This window comes from Trichosurus vulpecula, chromosome 4 (genome assembly GCF_011100635.1).
Source record: "Trichosurus vulpecula isolate mTriVul1 chromosome 4, mTriVul1.pri, whole genome shotgun sequence".
Classification (NCBI taxonomy): Eukaryota; Metazoa; Chordata; class Mammalia; order Diprotodontia; family Phalangeridae; genus Trichosurus; species Trichosurus vulpecula.
The window spans coordinates 81,982,580-81,996,659 of record NC_050576.1 but is presented as its reverse complement, the minus strand read 5'-3'; the positions used below and the strand labels follow the sequence as shown (position 1 = coordinate 81,996,659).

The 14,080-nt window shown below is 34.6% G+C and overlaps 1 protein-coding gene across 1 annotated transcript in view; it reads left to right on the top strand.

Annotated features, from left to right (window-relative positions):
* Nucleotides 1-14,080, top strand: part of TPR (translocated promoter region, nuclear basket protein) — an 81,874-nt gene that overhangs the window by 67,561 nt on the left and 233 nt on the right. The window contains 10 exon segments of the mRNA XM_036754725.1: nucleotides 1,018-1,155; nucleotides 2,834-2,921; nucleotides 4,291-4,469; nucleotides 5,751-5,819; nucleotides 7,034-7,128; nucleotides 7,657-7,763; nucleotides 8,495-8,590; nucleotides 8,750-8,906; nucleotides 11,222-11,340; nucleotides 13,440-13,538. Coding sequence (XP_036610620.1) covers nucleotides 1,018-1,155; nucleotides 2,834-2,921; nucleotides 4,291-4,469; nucleotides 5,751-5,819; nucleotides 7,034-7,128; nucleotides 7,657-7,763; nucleotides 8,495-8,590; nucleotides 8,750-8,906; nucleotides 11,222-11,340; nucleotides 13,440-13,538 — 1,147 coding nt within the window.

The following is a 14,080-nucleotide window of genomic DNA, read 5'->3' as shown; positions in this document are numbered from 1 at the left end:
AGTTCAGTAAGATATACTTGCTTTTAGTGTTAGGTTTTAATACTTTTTTCTGACTTTAGGATCCTTAGGTATTTGCTCTGAATTTAATGCAACTTAATACCTTTGATAAATTGTTATATGGCTTGAAGATATTTGAGCTGTGTTGCTTCCTCATGGACTCATTGCTTGTGTAATAAAACTGACCTACTAATATAGATAGACACCCTATCAATTAGTGCCTTTGAAGGAAAAGACCAAAATGTCATTTTGCCCTGCTCTTCTTGAAGAAAAATTACCCTGGCAGTGTGGTACCTTACTAGGCTTTCCTGTAGGAGGAGAGAGGTATTCTGTGATACTTCTTAGGATGAGGAACTTTATTTTTTTGAAGCCTTACTTATTGCCTCTTAGAAGTAGCAGGGACACTCCAGTCTGCTACTTAGAGGCAGATTATGATGAGGACAAAACTGGCATTCTTTGCAGTTACTGAACAAGAGGCACCCCAATGACAAAAGCAGCAATTTATTAGTAAAAATATGTAGATGATACAGTGTTTGCCACATTTGGCATAACGCTAGCATTATTCTTTTATCAGATTTTGTCATTTTTCATTCTTTGTAGATGTTAATATAAACGTCTTTTAAAAAGTCAGTCACTTACAGAGGGTTTTACTTACTGTACATTAAAAATGGAGCACCTGAGGACTTATGGGTGATGGAGAGGTCTTGATTTGCATCTCTTAGTTGCTGTCTAGTTTTGTTACACAGACCAAGCCTTAAGCATTTATTATTCCCAACATTCTCATAGATAGTATGGCCTAAAGGGTATCAGTTTCATTTTGAGCATTAACTCTAAACATTGCTGTGATTTCTGCAACTTGACCCAAGTATGTTGTAGTTGAAGTTGCTAATATACTACAGTTTCAGTACTTCATCTCTTCTGATCAGCACCTGTTCTTTTGAATTATTGGCTATTAAGACAGGCATCTCAGCTGATTTGCCAAGACATTTTTTATTTGCCATTTTGGACTTTTCCTAATAGGATTATGAGGAGGATGATGATGATGATGATGACGACGATGATGATGAAGACACAGGGATGGGAGATGAAGGTGAAGATAGTAATGAAGGCACTGGTAGTGCAGATGGCAATGATGGCTATGAAGCCGATGATGCTGAGGTAAAATACAATTTTCACCAGCTTTTTTTTCCCAACATTTAGCCTTTTTTTAATGATGACTTTGCTTTAGAGAAGTTATTATCCTATTTTTTGTCTTGAATAAGATATTACCAATAATGCAAAAACTGTCACAAGTAGTCCAAGCAGCCAACTTAATATACCCTAATCCATTGAATCTTTTGAACTTAGTATTTAATTTCATCCACTATTTTTGGTATCTTCCAGTAAAGTCATCTTCTGCCTCATCATGTTCTAGAGGTTATCTTGTCTTCTTAAGCTCAAATTCTGGCAGCTCCTGCCAAGCTGCAAAGTCATAAATTACAGGACTCGCAACAGATTTGTCATTTTTGAAACAGTCTAGTTTAAAGTTCACAGAGGCCCATCACCCAAAAATTGGCCATCAGAAGTTGCATTTTTTTGGCTGCAGCAGCTCATAACCATCTCATAATGTGCAAGGTAAACTGTCTGCCTGAGATGCAAAAGTATCCACATAAATGAAATCACAATTCAAGCAACTAAAAATAATTATTAAATATATGATCATTTTTGTTTGGTTTTGCTATTCCCTAAGCCAGACTACAGTGTGATTGAATTTATCAGAAATTTTAATTTATTAAAAAATGTTCAAGAGTGTTGACAAACTCTTCAAAGTCTTAAAGAAATAACAATATTTTCAGTGAATCAAAGTAGTATTAATGCTATATTCTTTAGCCTTGGACTATTGGAAAGATTATTTTGGGACCTACTCGTAGATTTTAATTGAAGTTTAAACTTGGGAGAAGCATTATGTTATAGTGGAAAGAATGTTGAACTTGGAATCAAAGGTCTGTGTTGGAATCCTACTTCTAGCATGTAATAGCTATGGGACCAAGTGGCCAATTGTTTAAGCTTCCTGAGCTTTAAAAAAAAATCTACATAAAACCCTACTTAATAAGGTTATTCTGAGGATCAAATGAGGTGATAGATTTAGGGACTCTGTAATCCAGCCTCCCTGTTTTACAGGTAAAGAAACATACTTCATAAGCCTTAAAGCATGGTAAAAATACAAGATACCATTATTGTTAATAGCTCCTTTGACAAGACTTACGTAGTTTTTTCAATTAGTACATTAAAGCATTCTGTAAACTACAAAATGGGATATAAATTTTATCTACTATTATTTCAAAATTAAATTTATATTATTGTTGAATTAGTAACTTTCTTGACATCATTTTTAGATGTTTGGATGAATAGCTGCCTTGGTATTTCTGAAGATTTGGCGAATGTATCACAAAATAAGGGACTTAAAAATAATAAAATTTTAGAGCTGGAAAGTGTCTTGTAGATCATTAGTCTGATTTTATAAATTGAGTAACAGGCCCAGACTAGAGTAGTAATTTAAATACAGGTAATTAAGTAGTGCCAAGTGTAGACTAGGACACAGTCATCTAAACTCTAGTACAACATTCTTTCTACTGTATCACAGTATCTCTTGTTTTTGCATTATTGCAAGGATATATCTGTAGAAATGCAGTCTTAAATTTGCCAGCTTTATCTGAAATCAGATGTCAGTATGTTACTGTCCAAACTTAAGTTATTTATTAGTATGTTCCTGTTTCACTCATAGATTATTTATTTTACTCTGTAGTATTAAATGCTGTTCATTTGTACCAAGTCATCAGAGTGGTTTTATGTTCAGGGTTGTGATGGTACTGATCCGGGTACTGAAACAGAAGAAAGTACAGGAGGTGAAAGTAGCCAGAGAGCTGCAGATTCTCACAATAGTGGTAAGATTAAATGCTGTGGTTTTTGTTTGGGGGCAGTATTATTAGTATGGGAGTTAGAGTTATATTTCACTTGTTTTTTAAAGCAAAAATGAACCCTGTTTTAAAAAAATTACTGTAGATTTGTTTCAAAATACATTGCTCATTTTTATAAAACTGGGATGGATCCTGACCATGACTTAGGTTATAGCTTCAAAGAGAATTAAAGTGTTAGTGGACTGAATTGAAATTCCACAGGCACAAGTTCTTATCTCATTTCTCATTACTTAGCTGGTTAATGTGGAACAAGTCACCATCTCTCTGTTTCCTTATAAATTTGGGAATGACAAATTCCTTGCCTCAAGGACTGTGTAAGGGTCAGCTGAAAATATGTGAAATTTTGAAAAGTATAAAGCAACCTATAATTTCAGGAGAGTATCACTTAGGTTTTTAAGTGGAGTTGTTTTAGAACTTCTAAGAAAACAGCAATAGAATAATACATTGCCATTAATTTCTCTTTTGCCTTCTGTGACCAGCAGAGGTCAGTCTAAGCTTCTAAAGGAATAGTAACAGAGCTACATAAATACTTGAAAGATGTCTGAATCTGTGATTTTATAATCACAAATTTATAGCTGGAAGGGACCTCAGAAGTCAACTATTCTAATTTCCTCATTTTATAGATGAGGAAACCAAGGCTTTGGAGAGGTTATGTAATTTTCATTTTTAGGTTGATTTATACTTTTCAGAATTGATGAGTGGAATCTTCCAAGCATTGATCCACTCATCAATGTAGAACCCTGTTCCAGCTTCCATAACAGCGAATTTCCTCTTTCTCCTACCTGGAGGAACCAAACAGCTAAAGATAATATGTGAAGCATACTAATTTTTGCCTAAGTGGAAAGTCTCCCCTAAAGTGCTATTTCAGTGCTTCATTATGGTATAGAAATGACCCTAGCTGTTCAGCAGCTTTGGTAGCAGAGCATAAACATGGACATATCCTTCCAAGCCGGAAAAGCTTTTTCATGTACGAACCTAGGCCATACTATATGTCCTTTGTACCAAGGGCCAATTTAACTTAAGTTTGGAGAGGCTCATTACCACATTGGTTACAGGGTGCTGGATTTTATGGCCAAGAAAACCTTGAAGACCTTTCACTGAGTTGTAGAGGAGTTGCAATCTGTATCACTGTAGAATAAAGCAATAAAATTACCAATCAGTCCTAAAAATGTTAAAGTAGAAGCCAAGACCTGTGGTTTTGTCTTTCAAGGCTAATCTGATTGCTCTTAGGATCTACTTATCCAGATGGTGAAAACAGTGCTAATAGGAATATTTAATTCAAGATGTCAGTTCAGCCAGTGGTGATAATTTTATATTTTTTTTGTTTTCCCTAAAGGTGAAGGGAGTTCTATTACAGAATCATCCCTGCCTCATGAAAATTCTAGAGAACAGCCATCATCAGCATCTGAAAGACAGGGTCCTCGGGCACCTCAGTCACCCAGAAGACCACCACACCCACTTCCCCCACGACTAACTATCCATGCGCCTCCTCAGGAGTTGGGACCACCAGTCCAGGTACTGAAAAGGGCTATATGTTTTAAAGAATCTGACTTGTAGAAAATACATTAGCTTTTTCTATTTCTGATTTTATTTCTGTTAGATATTATTCTTCCATTTATATATTCTTCCATATATTCTTAAATTACCCAAGCAACTGCTTGCTCGTGGATTTCTTCTTTCTCAAATATGGCAGTGATTTATTTGCTGGCTTTATGTAAGTGGTGAGAAATTTAGAAAGAACAAAGCAAAGCAGTGAGTGGGTGTAATTTGGAATTATTGTAGTCGTGGTTGACAGAAAAAATTGGTCACTGTTTCCGTTGTTAAAAGCAAAGTTTTGAGTAGGTTGAATTTCAAATAAAATTTAGTCTAGCAACTAGTTACATTTTCTTTGTGGAAGAAAAGAAATCTTTGTCTTGGTTTTTTTCTTAAGGATGTCTCATTTGCTGTTTATGCCCATATATTTTTGTACCTGTATGCTCATACTTGTAAATTTCTAGATTATATAGGTATATTTTGTATTGAATTTCAGTCTGATGTTTTTTAGCATCAGTGTGTTTGTGCATCTCTACGTTTTAATAGCTAGTTTTGAGTAGTAGCAACAGAGTTTAAAGGTGAATGGGTATGCCAGCTTTATACCCCATGATGTGTACATGTGTGTGCATGCGTATTTAGATATAAAGAGAGGTGGATGGGGGTGGGGTGTGTGTGTGTAAGTGTGTGTGTAACTGTGTAAGATGACATCATCATGGACAAAAATGATGTTAATACTTGACTAGAGAATATATGGTGATCATAGAAATTTAATATAAAGAACTTACCAACTTCTCAGGAAGTCAGATTTTATTTAGAGCCATAAAATATGAAGGTCTGGGACTTTACAGCACAGTTGATAACATTTTTAATTAGAAAAAGGATTAAGCATAAGCCTTTAATTATAGAGAAGAATACATACTTCTATGTCTTTCCTATTAGCAAAAACAAGTCTTATTTTTCTTTTTGGTAACACCTTACTGGCTTAATTAGTTATGTGCATTTGAAAATAAAGTTTCCTTTTAAAAATATTATACACTCTGTCATTTATACTTGTTTTCTTTACCCTTAGTCCAAATTAATGGGTTTTGCTGGTTTTTTAATCCAAGATTCAGATCAGTGCGTGGTTGCTAATGTGATTAGAGAATAATTTTTGAATTGTGTTGTAGGTAATTGATTGACTAATTAGTTAGCTGCTTCTATTCTTCTCTACTGTTTTGGTTAAATCCCTTAGAAAATATCATCCTATTATTCCTTACCACACAGAGAATCCAGATGACACGAAGACAGTCAGTTGGACGAGGGCTTCAACTAACTCCTGGGATAGGTGGCATGGTAAGCAATAACTGCTTAAGAAAATAATGTTTGGATTAAAGGCATTTCTAGCCCTGGTTTGTAAGATAACTCTGAAATAGCAATTATGTGTTATCATTTTTTTTTCCAAGTCAAGCATGTGACAAAATAAAACTCCTTCCTCAGGGAGCAGTATCCCCATTCAGTGACTTTTGCTCCTAAAAACTTCCAGCATTAAATTAAAATCCTCATAAATTACATCTCTGTGTTATCTTCCACATCTGTCCCCTTCTCTCTGCCTATACCATAACCACCATTCTCTTTCAAGTCCTCATTATCTCTTGCCTATATTGTTATAATGGCCTTCTAATATGCCATCTCCCTTCATCCAACATCTCTCCAGCTGCCACATTTTTATTTGTAATGCATAAGTCTGACCATGCCATTCCCCTGCCCAATAAAGTCCAGGGTTCCCTATTGCCTCTAGGATCAAACTTCTCTGCTTGGCATTTAATACCTTCACAATGTGGCTACAACCTATCTTTCTAACATAAGACACATTACGTCTCCCCTCCACCTGCCCCTGTATCTATAATCCAACTAAACTGGCCAACTTGTTCTCTTTATGCAACATTTCATCTCCATACCTTTGTACAGGCTACCTATGAGCAATTCTCTCCTCATCCCTCCCCAGACCCCCCCACTTCTGGAATGTTTTACCTCCTTCATTCTTCCCCATGAAAACCCTGAGTTTCCTTCACTGGTTGTCTCCTATAAGTGACCTTTCTTGACTCTCTAGGTTGTTTAATACTCCTTGTACCTCATAAAATTACTTTGTGTATATTTGGTACTCACTTATATGTGTATTTATCTATAACCTCCTTGTGAGCAGGGACTGATTCACTTTTGTCTCTGTATGTCCAGCACCTAGTATAGTGCATAGCACAAAGAAAAGTTTTGTGTTCTTCTAAAATACAGAGTTAATGGGTTTAATAATAATTCCAGCTCCCTCCCAACTAGTCTACAAAGGTTAGAGTTACTGTTTGGTTGTCAATTCCATTGTCCTTTTTCTGTTGGAAATAGTTTATCAGATTCATTGAGTTGTAAGGAAACTTGGGAGATTTGTAGCAGTTCAGATAGATCTAGCAAAAGATGAAAGTTGTCAGTTCAACATGTTCGTCAAGCACCCACTACGTGCATGCCCTGTTCTAAACACTGAATTCTTCTGTAGCTTTTAATTTTAGTCTTTGCTTTAGCAGCAGCACTTTTTTGATGATGAGGACAGAACAGTTCCAAGTACCCCAACTCTTGTGGTACCACATCGTACAGATGGATTTGCAGAAGCAATTCAGTAAGTCATTATGTGAATAATTTTTTTCTGTTTTCCTTTTCTCTCGTTTTTTTCCTTATCAAATTGGTGTTTATAAGATTTTTAAATATTAAAATTTTCTATTTCTGTGGATAAGTTGTTTCTGAATTCCAGAAAAGAATCCAATCATGCCCATACTTTTTATTCACAGACTGATTTGTTCTGAGTAGTTCTCTCCAACATCAATTGATATATTTTAGAGAGTACAAGAAAATCAAACTAATTTTAATATTAACATGATTAAAACATCAATTTATGACCTTCAAATATATATAATGCATTCCTTTTGAATAGTGTGTTCATTTCTGGACCTTATTCTTTTTTTTTTCACTTGTCTTCAATCCTACTCTTCTGAAATGTAATTTTTTTCTTGCTCTTAGTGACCTTTGATTTTTTTTCTAAACCTGTTTCCTTCTTTGACATAGTAAGTATTTTAAAGTAATATGCTTTTTGGCAAAAGAAACGATAGGTCAGATTTTGCAAAATTTCAACCAGAAATTTGTTTTCTAGTTCACCTCAGGTTGCTGGTGTTCCTAGGTTCCGGTTTGGACCCCCTGAAGATATGCCACAAACAAGTTCTAGCCACTCAGATCTTGGTCAGCTTGCATCTCAAGGAGGTAGAGTTGCCTTGAATCACCTGAATTTTCTAAATAACAAGATAGCTAAGTCATTGAAGTTTGATGAAAGATTTGTGTACCATGGATGTGTCATTACCTATAATTAAGTCCTTAAGCTAGCTTTTTGCTGGAAGCTCTCCTGACCTTCACATATTTTACTCTCTATTTGTATCCTTTCATGTGTCTTGTTTACCAACTGGACTGTAAACTTCTTGAGAAGAGGGACTGTGTCTTAGTTATTTCTTTGCCTCATACATAATATGTACTTAATATTTATTGAATAGATAAGGAGAGATAGGATTGTACAGTATTGCAAGCACAGTATCTTTCTTGCATGTAGATGTTTAATAAATGTTTAATATAACTAAATTGAGTTCTTTCACTTCAGTGCTGAGAAAATGCATTAATAAAAAGACTGTTTATGACAAACAAGAAAAAAATTAGTCTACAACAGAAATTTTTGAATTAGTAGTGTTGCTGAAGCAACAATCATGTTTAACTTTTTACACTTTAATTTTGATAGTATATTAAGTTTCCTATTTTATTTAGAACTTTAAATGTTTCCAAAGAATTGTGATTTCTTCTTAATCTGCCAATTAAAAATGACCAAGCTAAATATTTCAACAGGCTTATTCGGTGATAAATAACTTAGTTCTCACCTCAAATGGTATTCGGGAACCTTTTTTTTCCTCATAGTCACTTAGTGAGGTCATTAATACAATTGTCTTTAGGTTTAGGTATGTATGAAACACCCCTCTTCCTAGCACATGAAGAAGAATCTGGTGGCCGAAGTGTTCCTACTACTCCCCTACAAGTTGCAGCTCCAGGTAAGTATCAATCTGTAAGATTTGATACCAGATGCTTGGGTTTAGTAGTTTGTGTATAACAAGCGTGTTGCAAAAATGGAACTGTTGTCTGACCCTTCTAATTTCTTACTAAATATTGTGTGCTGAGGAATTTAAACTAAATTGTTTCCTGTCTTTTAGTGACTGTATTTACCGAAAGTACCACTACTGATTCTTCTGAGCATGCATCTCAATCTGTTCCAATGGTGACAACATCCACTGGCAGTTTATCCACGACTACAGAAACAGGGACAGGAGATGATGGAGATGAAGTATTTGTGGAGACAGAAACTGAAGGGTAATATGTTTATTTGATGAATAATGCTTTCTTTAGGATTCAGAATACTTACTAACGGTTTAGAATCAAAAATATGTTTTAATTTATGGAAGGTGTGTCTGTAAACATCAGAAATTGCTAATGGGGTAAATAACAGTGAGATGGTTTGTTCCTGTCTGAATTTTTAAGTAAGAATTTACTATTTTGAAATTGAATTGTCTACAACAAAGCAAAGCTTATTTGTCCTTTTCTCATGTTGTTGGTTCCTGTGTGCCAACAAAATACCAAATGATTCCCCTACATTATTAGCTTGGGTAGTTAAGATTTGCCCTTACAAGAAGGGAAATTATTGAAAATCAAGTGATTATCCTCTGACTCAGGGAGCAATTTAATTTCTGTAACTAATGACTTTGAAATGCCACTATTTTAAATACTTATTATGTCATCAAGTCAGTTTTAATTAGTTGTTTGAAACATTCACATTATTGGTAAACAAAATTTAAAACTTTTAATAACCTAGAAAATACAGCTGATTTCATGATTAAGCTAGCCACATTTATATTTTTAATCACTTAGAATGATTTATTTTAGGACATATTAGTTATCCTGGTTTTTTTACATAGCAGTTCTAAGGAGCACTGTACTGAGAGAGTCCCAAGAAAGCAATCTGAAAAGTCCCAAAGTCCCCAATTCTGCCAGTTATTCAGTGGGAGGACTTGACCAAGTTAACCTTCATTTCATCTGTAAAGTAAAGGGAGTGAACTTTGTGGTTTTAATGGTAACTTTGAGCTCTAAAATTTTGATACAGTATTTCTTTTCTCATACCTTGAGAAATGGCAGATTCACATTATTTATAGAGCTGTGAAAACAAGCTTCCCTTGAGTTTATCAGTTACTTGATGATAGTTAGGCACTAGTAGGGCTGGATGTTCTGTGTATGATTCTCTAACTAAAAATTTGAGTAAGTCATTATTTGGGCCTTACGGACATACATTTAAACCAAAAAAAAATCACTACCCACCTACCTAGAATGTTGACTGTTGCCTCTAAGAAAAGTAATTGTTTTCATCATGTATATTCTTTCTATTTGTTGCTTTAGTTTATGGACATCTTAACAGTGGTGACTTAATGAAGTCCACACTAAAACAAAACTGCATGAAATTTCCCTTAGATGCAGTTTTTTGTTTTGTTGTTGTTTTGGGTTTTTTTCTTATCAGAACCACATTTCAATGCATGATCAAATATTTCTCGTCTACATTTCTTCTTATGATACATGAGGGGGAAAAAACATTAAATTCAAATCTTCAAATAACATTTTTATTGCCCACAAAATGGCTCTATAGCCTAGCTTTCTGATGATTTGGGTGATAGAAAAGTGCTACTATTACTAAATAGGTTTTGAGCTTGAAAAATAGCATGAAATTAAGTTGTAACCAGCTTTGTTTGTGGTAATGAAAGATAAGTATAATTTTAAATACATGGATAAAATAAAAATCACATGTTTGAGTAGTAAAATCTACTACTTCTTCATCAACAGCTATTTACCAGGGATTTAATTTATTGCTGAGTATTAAAGGCCTTTTATTTCTCTGTGGGAGCGCAAACCAACATTCAAATTGCCAAAAAGTCCAAGGAAAAAGAAGCAAGGGGTCTGGATCCACAAACTATATAGTCAGGTCTTTCACAACTAAGAATGTCTTTAAGTACTTGATAAACCAACTTTTTATGACTCAGAATCTTATGGCTTCAGAGAAAAGGAAAACAGCTTAATATTAAAATAAAGGATATTATCAAAGATTAGGAAATCTTACTAGATAAAGGAAAAGGAGGCTTTGGGGAGGGGATTGGGATTGGGGTATGGTTTGTCCTGAACCATCTTTGTGGAAAACTCCTTTCACTGCTGCAGATCAGCAACTGCTTTATAATTTGGGGGAGGCCTTGAGAGGTGCCTAGGGCACTGAAAGGTTAAGTGACCTACCTGCTGATAAACTGCTCCTCATCATGCAGCCAGTATAGGTCCAACCACAAAGCTACATTCCATCTACTTCCAAGCTACTGTACTTCTTGTCTTGTTACTATTGAAAAAATCTAGAGGAATTTTCCTAAGGATTTAATATTTTTCGTACATGAACCCACTATATACATTGTAAAATTCAGAATGGAAGGATCCTTAAGCATAATGGCCTCTCTGTATGCTTGAGAAAGATTTTGACTTTATGTAATATTTACAAGCTATAATTTCTTTATCAGCATTTAGCTAACTGGTTTGGAATTTTCCTACCAGATGCACTTTTGTGGTTCCTAATGGAGTTCCTTTTTTTTTTTTCTTCCCATTAGAATTAGTTCAGAAACAGGCCTAGAAATTGATAGCCAGCAGGAGGAAGAGCCTGTTCAGGCATCTGATGAGTCTGATCTTCCTTCTACCAGCCAAGACCCTCCGTCCAGCTCCTCTGCAGGTATATTCTGTCACTGACTAGAGAACAGAGATGCAGCCAACCTGTTCTTAATACAGGCTCTTCTAATTAATGATAATAACAACACATGTTTACTTATATCGTGCTTTAGGTCTTTCAGAGCGTTTTCTTCACTACAACCCTGTGAGATGCAGTGAAAGGAGTAGTATTCAAATTTTAAAGACAAGGAAACGGAGGTTCTGAAAAATTAAGTGACTTTAACCATGATTACACAATTAGTAAGTGTCTGAGGCAGAACTCAAGCCCAAATCAAAGATCTTTTTAATACACCAGCACTGTTTCTATCACAGGGCTTACTTATTTTTGTATGTGCTTACATATATAGATGTATGTGTACAGGTATACACCATTAAGTAGAGGAACATCAAATTCGTTTTGAAGTCACTGTTGCAAAAATTTTCTGTTCATTGGGCAGGAATAGCAAATGCTTCAGACCTTCAGAAGAAGTGATGAAGGAATCAAGAAATAATAAGTTGCTAAATCATTCGTTCAATTCAAATAGTTTAAAAATTTGCCTTTTCACATTTTTGAAGATTCTTTGAAGATCCCAAGGGCTATGAACAATAGAAGAGCTTAGAAATAAGTAGAACGGAATTTAGTCTCAGCTCCTCTACTTAACTAATTTTGTGACCTTATGGCTTAACTCCTCTGAGTTCACCTGTCTGCATCTGTAAAATAGTTATCTTTGTGAGTAATCACAGAGAAATACGTACAATATTTTGTAACTAGATTTCTATGTAAACATAAGCTGTATTATTCTAAAATTGGAAAGTTATTTTCTTAGTTTTAAGATAGATTTGTTTCAGTCATTGATATTATAATAGATTGATCCCTCAATGATCTGCTGGAGTACTTTTTTGCTCTGTGGATTATTTTATTGGTCCCAAGGCCAAACCCACCCCACATTCATTGTGTCATAAAACTGACTCCTTGTTAGGCTATCCAACATTAGAGGAAAAAACAAGTCATCAGATTTTGTAATGTTGTCTTCTAGAACTTTCTTGGCCAATTACAGGAAAAAGGGGTTAACTCATCTGCTATAGGAATATAATAATTGCTGATATTTATATGGCACTTTAAGGTTTACAAAGTACTCTCCATATAGTTTCTCATTTTTATCTTCACAGCAAGAGTATGAAAAAACTGAGGCATAGAAGTTAAGTGATTTTTCCCCGTTGTCACCCAGCTAGTAAGTGTCAGGTGCAGGGCTTGAATTCACGTCTCTCTTAACTCCCAACAACAGCACTTTCTCATATGTGTGCACACATGCGCATGCGCACACACACAGACAAGCCTTGAAAAGTAGCTTCTTCTCTTTTTTCTCTGGAAATTCAGGGCACTTTTTAGCAGCACCCAAATTCAAAGCATATTTTCTCCTATACACTGTTGCCTAATTTGTATTACGTGTAGACTTTCTGAAATTTTCTGTTAGCACCAATGCTTTCTTCCACTGTCAAAGTTGAGGAATGTACAGACTTAGATTCTATTCTGATATTCTCCTCCTCCCCCCGCAGAGGTTTTTTTCCTAAGAAATATAAATGTGAAGTAAACTTCAAAGTGTTTGCAGCTATCCATACATAGCATGTCAAGTTCATAGTAGTGGTTGTTAAATGTTTATTGAAATAATTAGGAAACCTGAGTCCTTCATTTGACATTCACTTTAAGAAAAAGAAACTAGTCATTTAAGATTAAGATATTTTAAACAAAGAACAAATGAAGCATAAAAAATGTAGTGGTTTTCTTGATAAATTATTTTGACACAACAAGAGAAATGGCAGTAATAATTCTTAACAGTTGTTTAGAATAGATAAAATAGTTCACTCTTCTGCTTTGAAGTTTTTTTACATATAAAATTAGAATGTCATTCAGTTGACAAGATAGTATTTAAGTCAAAGAAAAAAGGTAAGCACTTTTTTCATTTTGAGGTTTTTATTTCTGTTTTTAAAAATCCAACATATTACATGATTAAATAGTTTTTAAAAAACATTTAATCTAAAGGACATCTGTTTGTAGTTTTATCCATTCATGCAATTAGCTTTTGCTTCAGTGACAAACTCATTTAAGCTATCTTCTCTTCTCAGATACTAGCAGTAGTCAACCTAAGCCTTTCAGACGAGTCAGGCTTCAACCTCAGACTTTGAGAACAGGGGTCCGAGGTCGTCAGTTTAACCGACAAAGAGGTAAGATTCTCTCATGACTGAGAATGTGGTTGGGCAGAGGGGCAGGAGGGAGAAATAGTTCATTTGAATCAGAATAAGTGTTCTAAACCTGGGCAAATTAACATCAGCTACCAAATATGTATACTTCTGGGACTAATTTGGGGAAAGAGGTTTATTGCATCGTTCCATTTAACTAATGACACCTTATTTAATCATGTTCTTTCCTCATATCAAAAATAAAATTTGAAAAATTAAAATGTTGTATCTGATCTTCTTTAACCATCGCTCCCTTTGTTTTCTCTTTATATCCAACAAAAGAAAGTATTTTAGGTGATTCCACCTAACTAATACAAAAATGGAGGAGTCTTTTAATAGTTCCCTTATCCTATTTTCCTACACAGAAATTGTATACTGAGTCTTGGTATCATAAAAACATAAAAGTCATTCTTAAATACATAATAATAATAAAAACTGGAAATCATTTGCATTCTAGCCTATTATAAAAATAGAGTAGAAAACCTGATTCCCTTGTTGTTAGATTTTTTAAAGGGAACATTTATATT